Source organism: Hemitrygon akajei, chromosome 1 (assembly GCF_048418815.1).
Source record: "Hemitrygon akajei chromosome 1, sHemAka1.3, whole genome shotgun sequence".
Taxonomy (NCBI): Eukaryota; Metazoa; Chordata; class Chondrichthyes; order Myliobatiformes; family Dasyatidae; genus Hemitrygon; species Hemitrygon akajei.
This window is the reverse complement of record NC_133124.1, coordinates 166,778,667-166,793,681: the sequence shown is the minus strand read 5'-3', so window position 1 is coordinate 166,793,681 and position 15,015 is coordinate 166,778,667. Positions and strand designations below refer to the sequence as shown.

At 45.4% G+C, this 15,015-nt stretch overlaps 2 protein-coding genes across 2 annotated transcripts in view; one reads left to right on the top strand and one right to left on the bottom strand.

Moving 5' to 3' along the window:
• LOC140732106 (uncharacterized) overlaps positions 1 to 15,015 on the bottom strand; it is an 843,203-nt gene that overhangs the window by 27,493 nt on the left and 800,695 nt on the right. The window lies entirely within an intron of this gene.
• Positions 1 to 15,015, top strand: part of LOC140736269 (uncharacterized) — a 61,347-nt gene that overhangs the window by 7,155 nt on the left and 39,177 nt on the right. Inside the window, exons 2-4 of the mRNA XM_073062217.1 lie at positions 237 to 374; positions 2,493 to 2,696; positions 7,573 to 7,788. Of these exons, the coding sequence (XP_072918318.1) occupies positions 237 to 374; positions 2,493 to 2,696; positions 7,573 to 7,788 (558 nt within the window). The remainder of the gene's footprint in view (positions 1 to 236; positions 375 to 2,492; positions 2,697 to 7,572; positions 7,789 to 15,015) is intronic.

Sequence of the window (15,015 nt, the reverse complement as noted above, 5' to 3'; positions counted from 1 at the left end):
GTACCTTCTATGTAGGCATGAGTGCCAGCAGTGGGGTGGGAGTAATGCCTTGTACATTACCCCCAATTACCCCCACAATACCGCCACATTGCCCCCACATTGCCCCCACAATACCCCCACAATACCCAGACACATACAAGGCAGGAAGATGAACAGAGCCTCAAGTGGAAGAGTGGATGTACCCTGTGGGTAGGGCACACACCCCTCTCACGGATCACTTTAATACTGTGTTTCAGGAGAGAGGAGAGCACGAAAGGAAGACATTTGTGCCGTGATTCTGTTGGTCAGCACCAGAGATGTGGCAGAGGAGATGAAGAGAACAGATCCGGAGTCATTTCCTGAAGGAACAGAAGTTATGTCCGTGACTAATCCAGGTACGAATGACTGTTGGGGTGTGTTGAGTCCTTACACCAATGACAGCAATCTCCCTGAGGCATTCAATCCATCAGAGTGGCATCGACTGGACCAGATCCAGAGGAGTTTCCTGTCTCCGCTGGTAAAAACGACCTTTCCCTGGCCACACATCACTGTGTACTGTAAAGTTTCCATGTGGAGTTCAGGGACATGTCTTATCCGTGTCCAGAGTGGGAGACTGACGTAACTGTGCTCCAGTAAGTCATTAACCGCACTGTGAGGGATGATGGGAGGGCCAGAACAGGAAAACTCCCTCGGGAACTGAGCTCACCATTTGTCTAGGTCTGAGCCAAAAGGCTTGTTTCTCATCGCCATGTATGCTGTTCAATAGGATCAGTCAAGGATCCACAGGACGGTGTGAGCCCATCAGTATCGAGCGAGGGTACTTCAGACTTGAACCAAGGGGGAGGAAGCTCGGAGAGGCTTCGGTGTAACGGTGAGAGGACAGAGTGGCAGTCAAGGGACTGAACTCAATGGGCTGAATGTACTTGCCACAACCTCCTAATGATAGACTCCTAGAGCTTAGCAGTGGCCCCATGCTTCCAGGGAGGGGATTCTGTGGCAAGTGATTGGGGTCCTCAGCATCGATACCCTCCCCATCTGTGTGACTACCTCTCGCCTTTACATGCTGCCAGGTCTCTGTGACCACCACCCCCCCGCCCGACGACCTCTACACCACTCCCCATCTATCTGACCTCAGGCCACTACAACCCTTTCATAGCTGAAACTCTCCTCCAACCACAATGTACACCACATCTCTGCTACCCTCTGGCCCCTACAGCTCCTCACATCACTGTAACCCCCTCCTGGCTCTTGCCCTTCCCCGTCTCTGTAAACCAACATATTTAACACGTGACATTCACATCACTTGGGATCTCCTGTACCACAGACTGATCCACACTGGTACAATGCACGTTCTCATGACACAGGATGTTGACCAGTGCTGCTGGTTGTCCACCTCTGAGCTCAGAGGGACATTAAATCAGCACCCTTCCCTTCCACTACTGAGAATCACCCTGAGTGAAATGTGCCTGGTGTGAGGCAGGCTGAGTGAGCACAGGTTCTGTGTTTTACAGTGCAGAGGTACGGTTGAGGTGACGTCCATGAGAAGATTGTGAAGGAGCTGGACATCTATTAGTGTGAAGGTCCAGAGATCCCTGTGTTCTGTTTGTCTACAAAGTGTCTCGTGAAATTCAGGATTTTCAAAATGCCCTCCAGTGGGTCACAGGTAAATATTTTCCATCTCCATCACACTGTACATTGCAAAATTTTCTCTCAGGCATTCCAGGACTGTTAACTCCGTGACCCCCTCCAGCCCATATAGCCCTCCCTCTCACTGTAACTACTATGGCTCTACATCTGTCCCTACCTCTGTGACCACCATCCACACTGACAACCCTCACCGTCTCTGCAAGCCCCTCCTGCACAACATGTGTAACTCCTGCCACACTTATACCCTTCCCTATCTCTGTAACTGACACCAAGCTCTACACCCCTCTCTATCTCAGTAATCCCCTCCAGCACGTAAACCCAACTCCATTTTCATAACTCTGTTAACCCTGCACCTCCCACCGTTTTTGTAACTCCCCTTGTCCCCACACTCCTCCCCTGTCTCTGTGACCATCACCAGGTGTGAAAGGGATCTGAGCCACATCCTTCACTGTGAGTCATGTAACCCCCTCTGTAGTTCTGGGGCATTAGACGTGGATGATATCCATCAATATTGCCAGTGATGCTTGCAACGCTGACCAAGTACATGGAAAGCTTAGGGTAAATACACTTACCCCTGAGATCACCTGAGGGAGCCAAGCTCATTGAATGCCATGAGAGTGATGGAGGAAGACCGCAAGAGAGACGCGATCCTGTGAAAACAAGGGGGAGCCAGGAGGGCATTGTCAAGGTGGATGCTGAGGGTTCCTGGACCAGTTAGAGAGTTTGATCACAGAAGTGGGTGGACAGGATATTCTCCTACTGGGTCACTCGGAGGTCCCTCCACTCAACTGTGTTGTGTAGGAATAAACACAACAAACAGAGACGGGTACAACCTGGTGAATGAAATTTGTGTAATTCCACCACAGAGAGCCAAAGCGTGAAAAGTGAAGACATCTGTGCTGTGATCTTTCTGGAACGGGGTTTGGATAAATGGAATAAGCCAGTGGAATTTGCTCACCAAGGAGTGTTTGATGATAATACTGTGGTTGTGCGAATTAACAGCATTCAGGAGGGTCCCAACAATGGGGAGGCGAAGGAAAGAATTAAACAGAGTATCATGGATTGTCAGAGTAACAGTTACAAAGCTAAGTATTTTTGCACTTGTTTATCCCAATGTGTGATGTGACAATATCCTTCCCTCTACTGCCATTGTCTGGTCTGAAGGTGACTCCACATCCATAATATCAGTTTCGTGCTGCCCTGAACTGGCCAGGGACCCCACTCAGTTCAGCTGTAGAGAGCAACACTGTCAGTGTTTCAAAGATAAAGTTACATTCCACTTCCTCCAACTGTCCTGCTGATGAAACAGACAATGGGCTTGCCAAATACTATTTTTGTTTCAGACCTGGCGATCATGTGTGCCCAATCATTTCCCCACAACCATGTCCTCAGTGTTTTACTGTGGAGTGGAATATAGTGGAGTGATGAAGTAGCCAGTAATTCCCTGTTTCCACTCTCCTTCAATGAGGCATTGTTGTTGCTCAGTGACTCTGAAGCTGCTCATTGGGCCTCAATTGTTGTCCAAGATCACTCCGTCTCTCACCATCACATTTCAGTTTCCTGTCCTATCCGATGGACTTCCCATTTATTGTGATGTGCATTAATAAAAACAATTCCGTTGTGCTGAACTATTTAAATTGGTATATAAGCACTTGCTAAACAAATCCATCCTTCCTACACATTGTCCATATTTCTCCATTCCCTGCACCTGCATGTGTCCATGTAAAAACTCTTAAACACCTCGACAACGTTTGCCTCCGCTGCCCCTACTGACAACACATTCCAGGTACCCACCACTCTGTGTTTTTAAACTTACTCTGCACATCTCACCTGAAATGCATGGTTTCTACTATAGTACGTTTGACTGGCCGCACTCTCGTGCAATGCATGATCTCCTATAGAAGACATTTTGTCCATGAGGAAAGAACCATACCCCTTTCTACCCTTTCTCTTCATCTCAAGATTTAAAAATCTCGATCAGATCACCACTGCTCCAGATAAACCAGATCTAGGTTGTCGAAACTCACTTCATAACACATGCACCCTAATCCAGACAGCATCCTGGCAAACTACTTCTACACCCTCTCCAAAGCCTCCACACCCTTCCTGCAATGGTGTGACCAGAAAGGAATGCAATACTCTAGAAACTAGATACATCTCTGGAGTCTACATTCATCTTTACCAGAGTTTTATAAAATTGCATCAAAACTTCCCGATTCTTGACAACACACACAAAATGCTGGAGGAACTCTGCAGACCAGGCAGCGTCTATGGAAAGGAGTTCAGTCGACTTTTCAGCCCGAGACCTTTCAGCAGGACCTGGCCTGCTGAGTTCCTCCAGCATTTTGTGTGTATTGCTTGGATTTCCAGCATCTTCAGATTTTCTCTTATTTGTGATTTTTCATGACTCTTGAACTCAGTTCAACAAATAGTAAAGGCAAGCACGCTAAAGGCCTTTTTTACTACCATATCAACTTCTGCAGCCAGCTTCAAGGAGTGATGAACTTGGACCCCAAGATGTCAATGTGCATCAACACTGTTGAGGGTTCTGTTGCTACAAGTATACTGCTGCTATAGGTTTGTCATCCCAAACAGCAATGCACCGCAACTGGCTGGATTAAACTCCATCTCACATTCTACCACAACTCAATTATATCCTTCGGCACTCTGCACCATCCGATACACCACATATTTATGTATCAACCCATCCATCTACATTTTCACCCAGTGTATACAAAATGCTGGAGGAGCTCAGCAACCCAGGTAGCATCTATACAAGAGACCAAGCAGATGAGGTATTGGGCCAAAGTCCTGATGAGAGGTTTTGGCCCAAAACATCAACTACCTATTCGTCTGGGACTCTGCCTGACCTGCTGAGATCCTCCAACATTTTGTGTGTGTTGCTCAACATCTCCAGCATCTGCAGAATACAAATGGTTTCATCACTGTGGATCCCATGCACTTTAATCTTCAGGGTGAATCTCCCACGAGAGACCTTGTCAAATGGCTTACTGAACTTCATGTAGACAACATTCACAGCCCTGCCCTCACTAGTCATCTTCCTCACCTCCTTGAACAACTCGGTCAATGATGTGTTGCCTCCATAAGCCAGGATTAATGATGGCTTCAGGCAGATGCAGAATATTCATGAGTGGAGAGGGTGAGCAGCCAATGGTCATAGTGCACAATGACATAGATAGGAATGAGGAAGAAGTCCCATAGAGTGAGACAGTGAGTTAGGAAAGAGGCTGAAAATTTGGACCTCCAGGGTTTTGGTTTCTAGATTATAGAGTGCCTGGTGCTAATCCAGAAAGAAGAAATTAATGAGTGGCTGGGGAACTGGTGCACAGGCAGGGTGTTAAGTTCTTGGATAGCTCAAACCTCTTCTCTGGCAGGGACAAACTATACGAGAGAAACGGATTGCATATCCTCACAATGGAGTACTAAGGTGCTGAGCAGGTGGGTTTAAACGAGTTTGGCAGGAGGCTGGGAGCTAGTGCACTGGGTCAGAAAGTAGAGGAATTGAGAGTAATGTAGATGTCATGACCAATAAGTTTGTAAGCAAGGTAATTGACACAATGGGATGGTGTGGTGAAGTGTGTTTTATCTTCATTCTAGGAGTATAAGAGATAAGTTCACATTTCAGCCATACATGAATGAAGTCAAACAAAACAGCATACCTCTTGTGTCAAAGTGCAAAACACATTGCTAGTGGCACCCAGGACACTGCGAATAGTACATAGCACAAATCGGTAGCGTAGCAGCTGGAGTCATAGCAAACTAGAGTACAGAAACAGGCCCTTTGTCCCATCTAGTCCATTCTGATACATTTAACCTGCTTAATCCCATCAGACTGCACCCACTGGCATACCATACCACTGGCATCCATGTACCTATCAACACTTGAATTAAAAGCTGAAGTTGAGCTCACATCCACCTCTTGATCTGGCAGCTGGTTTCATACGCCCTTGCCCTTCTGAGTGAAGTTTTCCCTCATGTTCCCATTATATATTTCACCTTTCACCCTTGCTCCATAACCTCTAGTTGTAGTCCCTCAACCTCAGTGGAAAAAGCCTGCTTGCAGTTACCCTATCTGTACTCATAATTGTGAGGAGTAAAAGTGCAACACTCACACTTGTCTGCACTAAGCTCCATTCACCGTTTCTCAGCACTTGTGCGGCTGATCCAGAGCCCACTGCAGGCTGTGTCAGTTTTCCTTGCTGTCCACTTTTCTCCCAGTCTTGGTCTTATCTGTAAATTTGCTGATCCGGTTAACCATATTATCATCCTGATCATTGATATTGATGACAAACAATGGACCCAGCACTGATCCTTGCAGCACTCCAGTAGTCACAAGCCTCCACTCAGAGACACAACCATCTAATATCACTTTCCAGTTTCTCCTGCAAAGCCAATCTTCAATCCTATTTACCATCTCATCTTGAATGCCAAGTGACTGAACCTTCTTAGCTAACCTCCCATGGGGAACCTCATCAAAAGCCTGACTGAAGTCCACGTAGAGAACATTCACTGCCTTGCCTTCATCCACTTGCCTGGTAACTTCCTTGAAAAACTCGAAGATTGGTTAGTCATGACCACCCACCCACAAAGCAATGCTGACTAACCCTAATCAGTATCTGTCTATCCAAATACTCTTATATCCTGTCCCTTAGAATACCTAGCAATAACTATCCCACTACTGATGTCAGACTCACTGGCTTACAATTTCATGGTTTATTCTGAGAGCATTTTTAAACAGCAGAACAACATTAGTTATCATAGAATCCTCTGCTACCTCACCTGTAGCGAAGGGTCATTTAAGAGTCTCTGCCAGGGCCCCTGCAGTTTCTACGCTTGCCCCCTCACAGAGTCCGAGAAAACACATTGACAGGCCCTGGGGATTTATCCACCCTAATTTGCCTCAAGACAGAAAACCCCTTCTCTGTAATCTTTATAGGATTTATGATCTCGCTGCTGCTTTGCCTCACTCCTGCAGATTCTATGTCCATCGCCCAAGTAAATACAGATGCGAACAATCTATTTCGGATTTCCTCCATCTCTCTTGTCTGCATGCGTAGATTACCATTCTGATCAAGCAGGAGATGAATTTTGTCCCTTGCAATCCTTTTACACTGTACGTACATATCAGTAGAATCCCTTAAGATTCTCCTTCAGCTTGTCTGCTAGGACAACTTTGTGCTTTTCGTTAGCCCTGCTGAATTCGTTCTTAAGTTTGGAGTTCAATTCTGGTCCTGTTCTAATCGGAGTCTCTGTACTTCCTCCCTGTGGAATGTTCAGGTCATCTTGTGCCCTCCCTCAGACCAAACACCTACTGAGTAGGTTAATTGGTCATTGTAAGCTCTCCTGGGATCAGGGTAGGGTTAAGTGGGTTTATTCAGGGTTACTGGGTGACGTGGCTCAAGGAGCCCAAAGGGCCTTTTCTGCACTGTATTGCTAAATATGGTTCTGATTTCAGAAACGCATAGGAATGAAGAAAAGAAATAATATAGCCCAAGACCATGAGTAGCATTACTGTAGATTGTCCTGGTCCAAGTTGTTCTTTCACCTCTAAGTGAACACTGGGGAGCAGCACCAAAGGTGAGTAACTTGGATCAGTGATATCCACAGCTCCTGATTGAGTAAGTGGAAAATTGATCATAAAGTGTCATGGAGGTCACACAGTGGAGACTAGCTTACTGAATCTTATGACTGAAGAAGATCAGAAGAAAGAGACCTCATCATACAGAATCATGAGTGAGCCATGGAGGAAAGTTCACGGTGGCTACTGAACGTTCAGGGATCCATTGGAAAGTCTGATCACATAACTGGTTGGGTAGCACAGTCTCCTACTGGGTCACTCGGACGTTTCTCCTCCCGATTGTGTTGTCCAGGAATAAATGTAATAAACAGAACCTGGGGAATGAAATCTGTGTAATTCCACCACAGAGAAACAAAGGGTGAAAAAGGACAACTGGATTGTGATCCTGTCAGAAAAATCTTTGGATAATCTGTATAAACCAGTCGAAGTTGCTCACCAGGGAATGTTTGATGCCAACACCGTGATTGTGCGAATTCTCTGCAATTCTCCTGATGAGATTCAGGAGGTTCCCAGCAACGTGGAAGCGATGAACAAAGTCAAACAGAGCATCAGGAGGTGTCATGGTGAGTAAATATTTCAAAGCTACATTGTCTGCACTTGTTAATCCCAGTGTGTGATGTGCAGATGGTGACCCTGCTGACCTGGACTGGTCCAGAGGTGACTCCACACCCACAGGGGTCAATTCTGCACTGTGCTCTGAAATGGCCGTGGGCACTGTTACATACGGAGGTCGAGAAGGTCATGGTCAGTGACTGTCATGTCTGTCAGTCTGTGAAAGTACAAATTACATTCTTGATCCATATTTTCAGCCCTGGTGGCTAAATCCACAGTTGATGGACCTTCTAAAAACTTCGACAAAATTTCAAGTTAACAATCAGAGAATAGTGACCACAACCTCTTAGATTTTAAGATAGCTAAAAATAAGTATAAGAATCAGGACTATTTATGATATTAGGCAGAAACTAAGGAAAGTCAATTAGGGTCAGGTGATTTTGGACAAGTCTACACCTGACATGTTGAGTGTTTAAAGACCGACTGCACAGTTTAGGACAGGATTCTCTGGTAAGAAGGAAGGATTGGGGACAGCAAAGTAAGGGATCCTTGGATAAGAAGAGAAATGAATTCAGTCACAAAGGAAAAGGAAGTTCCTGTAAGCTTTGAGAGGCTAAAAACTACCAGAGTATTTATGGATTGTAAAGAAGGATGAAATTTAATTAAGGTGGGAGGAGCAGGTAGAACTTGATCTAGTCCAGCATGCTTCACAATTCTATGAACTTTGCATCAGACCCCAGTGTCAGACTGGACAACGTCACTCCCACACTCAGTGTACAGGTCCACAAACACATGCTGCAGCCACTGTACATGCATGGGGGTCGGGAGCTGATGGAGCAAATCCCCTGGACCCAGATATTCTCCAGCTGCTCATCTACCTGCATCTTCAGTGGCACAGTCCCACATCTGGCATTGGACAGCATTCCACGGACAGCAGGGAAATGAGAAGTTTGTCCTGGGTGTCCTTTTGTTGTTTGTTGCTCACTTGTGTAAGATGGTGAGACAGTGTATGTAGAGATGGAAATGGCCAGTTAGACCAGTCTGGGCCCTCTTTCCTTCACACAGCTAATGGGGTATGGAGATATTTGGGTAACAGTGGTTTACCATTTTCCAGATCCCCATTTATTTATTTATTCATTGAAACACAGCGTGGAATGACCCCTCCCAAATGCACACCCGGCAATCCCCTGATTTAATCACAGGACAATTTACAAAGACCGATTAACCTACAAACCTACATCTTCGGACTGTGGGAGGAAACCAGAAGACCTGGAGGAAACCCATACAGTCACGGGGAGAACATACAAACTCCTAACAGGCAGTGATGGGAATTGAGCCCATTTCACTGGTACTGTAACGTGTTGTGCTAACCACTACACGACTGTCCAGCCCCAGTCTCATTGCTGATACGAGTGAGCACTGCTGTCTCGGTGGGGAGGTCAGACAGGATGACACAGGGCATGTTGTTCCCAGTGGAATGTGTCAATGCTGTAGCTCCTCAGCTGTGTCCTCGGTGAGACCTGAAACCCCTTTCTCCATCCACCATTGATCATTTGCTCAGTCTGCTCTCCATAAAGTCACTATTCTGAAATAATACATTTATTTATCACGTGTACGTTGAAACATATAGTGAAGCCATCACTATATACTACATGCTGGGCAGCCAGGCAGTGTTGCCCACAACCCACTCACCTGTCTGTCTTTGGAAGGTGGAGGAAACCGCAGCATCCGGAGGAAAACCAAGTGTTCACGGGGAGAAAGTACAGATTCCTTACAGGCAGTGATGGGAATCGAACCCAGATCGGTGATCACTGGCGCTGTAACATGGGTCCTTCAACCCACCACACCCATGCTGACATTTTATGACCATCCACACTAATCCCAGCTTCTGCAATATGTCCGTGTCTTTCTCTGTCTTGATAAATTTCCTCATTTAGTTGTCCATCTAGATGCCTCTGAAATGAAGTGATTCCAACACCTCTTCTGGTGTAATTTTCTAGATATCAGTGACTATTTGAATAAAGAAAACCTGTTTATTTGTTCCCTTTTAAACCCCCTTTGCTTTATACACCATTGTTGTTGAGATTCCTCATGGTAAACAGGAACAAAATTGTTTTTACCTGACCTATCCCTCTTATAATCCTGTATACCATAAGAAATAGGAGCAGAATTAGGCCATTCAGCCCATCGAGTCACCCCTCAGACTCCTTCACCCCAGGCCAAGATTCTTCTTCAGGACTGAGAAGGAAAGGGGAAGTGCCAGAACAAAATGGTGTGGGGGTGGGGGAAGGAGCAAGAGGCTTTCTGGAAGGTGATATGTGAAGCCAGGAGCATGGGAAAGTTCATGGGCTGCAGAAGAAGCAATCTGATGGAAGAGGAGAGTGGACCATAGGAGAAAGGGAAGGACGAGGGAACTCAGTGAAATGAGAGGCAGGTGAAAAGAAATAAAATGTCAGAGTGGGAAATAAAGGAAGAGACCCATCGTAAATTGGGGGACAATTTCATCGAGCACCCTGCACCATCCACTACAAGTGGGACTTCCCAGTAGCTCAACATTTTAATGCCACTTCCCATTCCCCTTGCAACATGTTGGTGCATGGCCTCCCCTTGTGCCAACCTCAGGGTGGAGGAGCAACACCTCATATTCCATCTGGAAAGCCTTCAATTTAATGGCATGAATATTGATTTCTCTGCTGGTAAACAAATTTATTTCCCCTCCCCCACTTCCTCTTATCCCCACTCTGGTCCTTCTTCTCCCCTGCCTATTCCTTCCCTCCATGTCCCCTCCTACTTCCCATTCCTGTTTAACATGTCCTTGACATTCCTTGTCAACCATGGATTGTTCCTCTTCCCGATGGAATCGCTGTCTGTGATTGGGGTACAATTCTGTTGAGAATTATGGGGCAACTGTCTATCTGTCATTGTCCATCTACTGACCTGACTGTCAGCTGATTTGTTTGGTCCCCCTTTGCAACTGGAGTGTCACATCATTATCATTGTATTTGTTGTCATTGTCTTCATCTTGGACCTGAGTTCCCCCTCAGCTCGAACTAGAATTCTACCATGTTGCAGTCACTACTTCCTCATATCCTTTACCAAGTGTCTCTGTTTAATTCTCCCTCGATACACATCACCTAATAAAAAACAGCCTATCTCTGATTAGGTTCTGTAAAGTTCTGCTTAAGAGCTGTACATTCAAACACAGTCTGAAGTCTATAGACCAGCCCCACCTATTCCTTCCTCCCCACCCCCCGTGTCCTCGTGTTCATTATTTCCTCTTCAACAGAAGCCGCATCAGTGACTAATGCATCTATATCTCCAGAGAGCACGACTCTGATCAAAAGCACTCTCTTGCCTCCTTTTGACTTATTCTGTGGGAATTGATAACTTTTAAATGTGAAGCACCCAGTTCTGGACACCCTGCAGCCATGTTACTTTAACCTTAGTTTTTGTTTTGACAATTAATGTGGCTTTAATCTGCTCTAAAATTGTGTGTATTTCTCAACCACTTCCTGTCACACAGTATTGTAAATCCCGCCCCTCTTTCTCAATTCTGTGTCCCCACTCTCTCATTTCCACTATAACACATCTCTCTCTGGGGTCCTTCCCACTGCCTGTTTCATTTTCGATCCAGTCTACACCCTTTTTCTGGGATTTTCCCTGGACACCGATCCCAGCACAGGAGCATCTCTCCATCACTGCTGCCACTGCCCTGTGAAACTGAAGCTTGCAGAGTTTATAATCTCAGAGTGACTTTGTAATTGCCGCATCTGACCTTCTACAGAGTGTGGAACTGTCCCAGTCTCAGAACCCCAATCACTACTGTTGGATTGGTATTCCTTGTAGTTTTAGTATTCCTTACTCTCATTCACATATTTGTATAATCATCTGTTGTCAATAAACATTTGTAACTTAAACTATATTTGGTTCTATATTTCTGCCTTTCCTTTCCCTGCAAAGTTGAAGGCTCAATCAATCAGCCTGCACTGAACACATTCCTTATCTAAACTGGCCTGGACTGGCTGATGGTATGAAAGCAAACCACGTGCTTACGTTTCCTAGTTACAGCCGGTCACTATTTGTTCCTTCTCTGCCTTGCTTGTCAGTGCAAACTGACCCTGTCTGTCCTGTACCATACATTCCTTCAATGAACCAGCTGGAATTGTAATAGGTGCCTCATTCTTGACTTCTAAAAATCCTTCTGTGCAACATCATCTCCAGATAGACAGGAACACGGTTAATCTTTCTGGAGTCACAGCAAGAGATCTCGTGGTTCATGTGTCCCTGTCCCAAAGGGCACAGTAGGATATGCAGCAGATAAATTAACCTTCCACAGGGCCTTAGTCAGAAGTGTGGGGTACAAATTACAACGGGAGATAGTAAAAGCATGTAAAAATGGCAATAGGGTTACAATAGTCATGCGGTATTTCAATATGCAGGTAGATTGCTGGATCCCAAGAGATGGAATTTGTAAATGGCTTTTTAAAGCAGCTTGTCCTTGAGCCAGTGGTTATAGATGGGTCATATTCTGCATGGAGGTCAGTGACCAGTGGAGTGCCTTAGGGATCTGTTCTGGGACCCCTACTCTTTGTGATTTTTATAAATGACCTGGATGAGGAAGTGGAGAGATGGTTAGTAAATTTGCTGATGACACAAAGGTTGGGTGTGTTACAGATAGTGTGGATAGCTGTCAGAGGTTACAACGGGACATTGATAGGGTGCAAATCTGGGCTGAGAAGCGGCAGATGGAGTTCAACCCGGATAAGTGTGAGGTGGTTCATTTTGGTAGGCCAAATATGATGGCAGAATATAGCATTAATGGTAAGAGTTCAGAGGGATCTTGGGGTCCGAGTCCATAGGACACTCAAAGCTGCTGGGTAGGTTGACTCTGTGCTTACGAAGGCATACGGTGCATTGGTCTTCATCAATTGTGGGATTGAGTTTATAAGAGCCGAGAGGTAATGTTGCAGCTATATAGGAACCTGGTCATACCCCACTTGGAGTACTGTGCTCAATTCTGGTCGCCTCACTATAGGAAGGACGTGGAAACCATAGAAAGGGTGCAGAGGAGATTTTCAAGGATGTTACCTGGATTGGGGAGCATGCCTTATGAGAATATGTTGAGTGAACTCGGCCTTTTCTCCTTGGAGCGACAGAGGATGAGAGGTGACTTGATAGAGGTGTAGAAGATAATGAGAGGCATTGGTTGGTGGTTAGTCAGAGGTTTTTCCCAAGGGCTAGCATGAGAGACCATAAGTTTAAGGTGCTTGGAAGTAGGGACAGAGGAGATGTCAGGGCTAAGTTTTTTACGCGGAGTGTAGTGAGTGTGTGGAATGGGCTGTCAGCAGCAGTGGTGGAGGCGGAACTGATACAGTCATTTAAGAGACTCCTGGATGGCTACATGGAGCTTAGAGAAATAGAGGGCTATCGGTAAAGCCTGGGTAGTTCTAAGGTAGGGACATGTTCAGCACAGCTTTTTGTGACAAAGGGCGTGTATTATGCTGTATGTTTTTCTGTGTTTTCTATGTAATTCAGGAGGGAGAGGCTGACATCACAGCCCAAGCTGGGCTAGTCCATTCAAGGCTCAGAAAACACACTTCACACTCCTCAGCACCTGTCATCCTCTGTTCTGTGCAATAAAGTTCTCATTAATTATCAACAGCCTCCCTATCTTATGACAAAACTGTAATACTGGGGTGAGAGACCTCTAACGAGATTGCTAACCGGGCTGCTTGGTCACTGCCCTCCTCTGTCAGCACTAGCATCACACATTGTGTTAAGTTCAAAAAACTTTTATTTTTAACCCTGATCTCTAAGGGAACCCCTAGCAATCTCTTGTGGAACCCCGGTTAAGAAACCCCGCAGTAAGGGGAAGACAATTTTGGATTGGGTTTTGTGTAATAAACCAAATTTGTTTAGGAAGCTTAAGGTAAATGAACACTTTGTTTTGTCTTGTCTTGTTCATACTGCACCAACCACTGCCTCTTGGCTATAAACGTGTAGGAGCAATGTATGGTTAAGTGCCTTGCTCAAGGACACAACATGCCGCCTCAGCTGAGGCTCGAACTCGTGACGTTCAGATCACTAGTCCAATGCCTTACCCTCTTAGCCACGCGCCAACACTTTGGAGACAGTGATCACAATATGCAAGAACTCATCCTGCAGTCTGAGAGGGAAAAGATAAAGTCAGATGTATCGGTGTTACAGTGGAGTAAAAAGAATTACAGAGGCGTGAGAGAAGAGCTGGCCAGAGTTAATTGGAAGGAAACACTAGCAGGGATGACAGCAGAACAGCAATGACTGGAGTTTCTGGGAGCAATTCGGAAGTAGCAAGATTGATACATTGTAAAGATGAAGAACTAAAGGGAGACTGTTGCAGCCATGACTGTCAATGGATGTCAGAGACTGCATAAAAGCAAAAGAGAGGTCACATAATATAGCAACAATCAGTGGGAGGTTAGAGAATTAGAAAGTTTTTAAAATTAAGCAGAAGGGAACTAAAAAAAGCCATATAGAGAAAAAAGATGAAATATGAAGGTAAGCTAGACAGTAGTATAAAAGGGGAAACCAGAGGGTTTTTTTCAAATATAAAAAGAGTAAACAGAGGTGAAAGTGGATATCAAACTCAGTTCTGCCATTTCAAATTGCATCGGTCTACTCCAGCAACCAAATATTGGCGCATTCCTCCACCCCATCACCCCTAGCCCCGTCGCCTCAATTCAGTCTGTACTTGTCAAACTGCAACCGTTATGCATCTTCAGGACTTCAGTTCACAACGCCATTTCAAAACCTCAACTCTGGCAGAGAGGTTACAGGCTATTGATTGCAGTGATCATTTTCAAGAAAAAATGTGACTAGCAATGTAGTTAATGTATGCTGCCAACAAGTCAGCACTGTGCTTCACCGGCACCAGCTTCAGCTGGAAGATTTGTTAGCATTGGAAATGATCCAGAGGAGGTGCACGAGAATGATTCAGGGAATGAAAGGGTTAATGTATGAGGAGCATTTGATACCTCTGGGCCTGTATTCCCTGGAATGTAGAAGAATGAAGTGGGGTGTCTCATTCAAATCTATTGAGTATTTTAAAGGCTGGATAGAATAGATGTGGAGAGAATGCTTCCTATTGTGGTGGAGTTTAGGACCATAGTGCACAAACTTGGAATTGACGGACATCGCTTCAGAACAGAGATGATCAGGAATTTCTTAAGCTAGAGGGTGGTGAATCTGTGGAATTCATT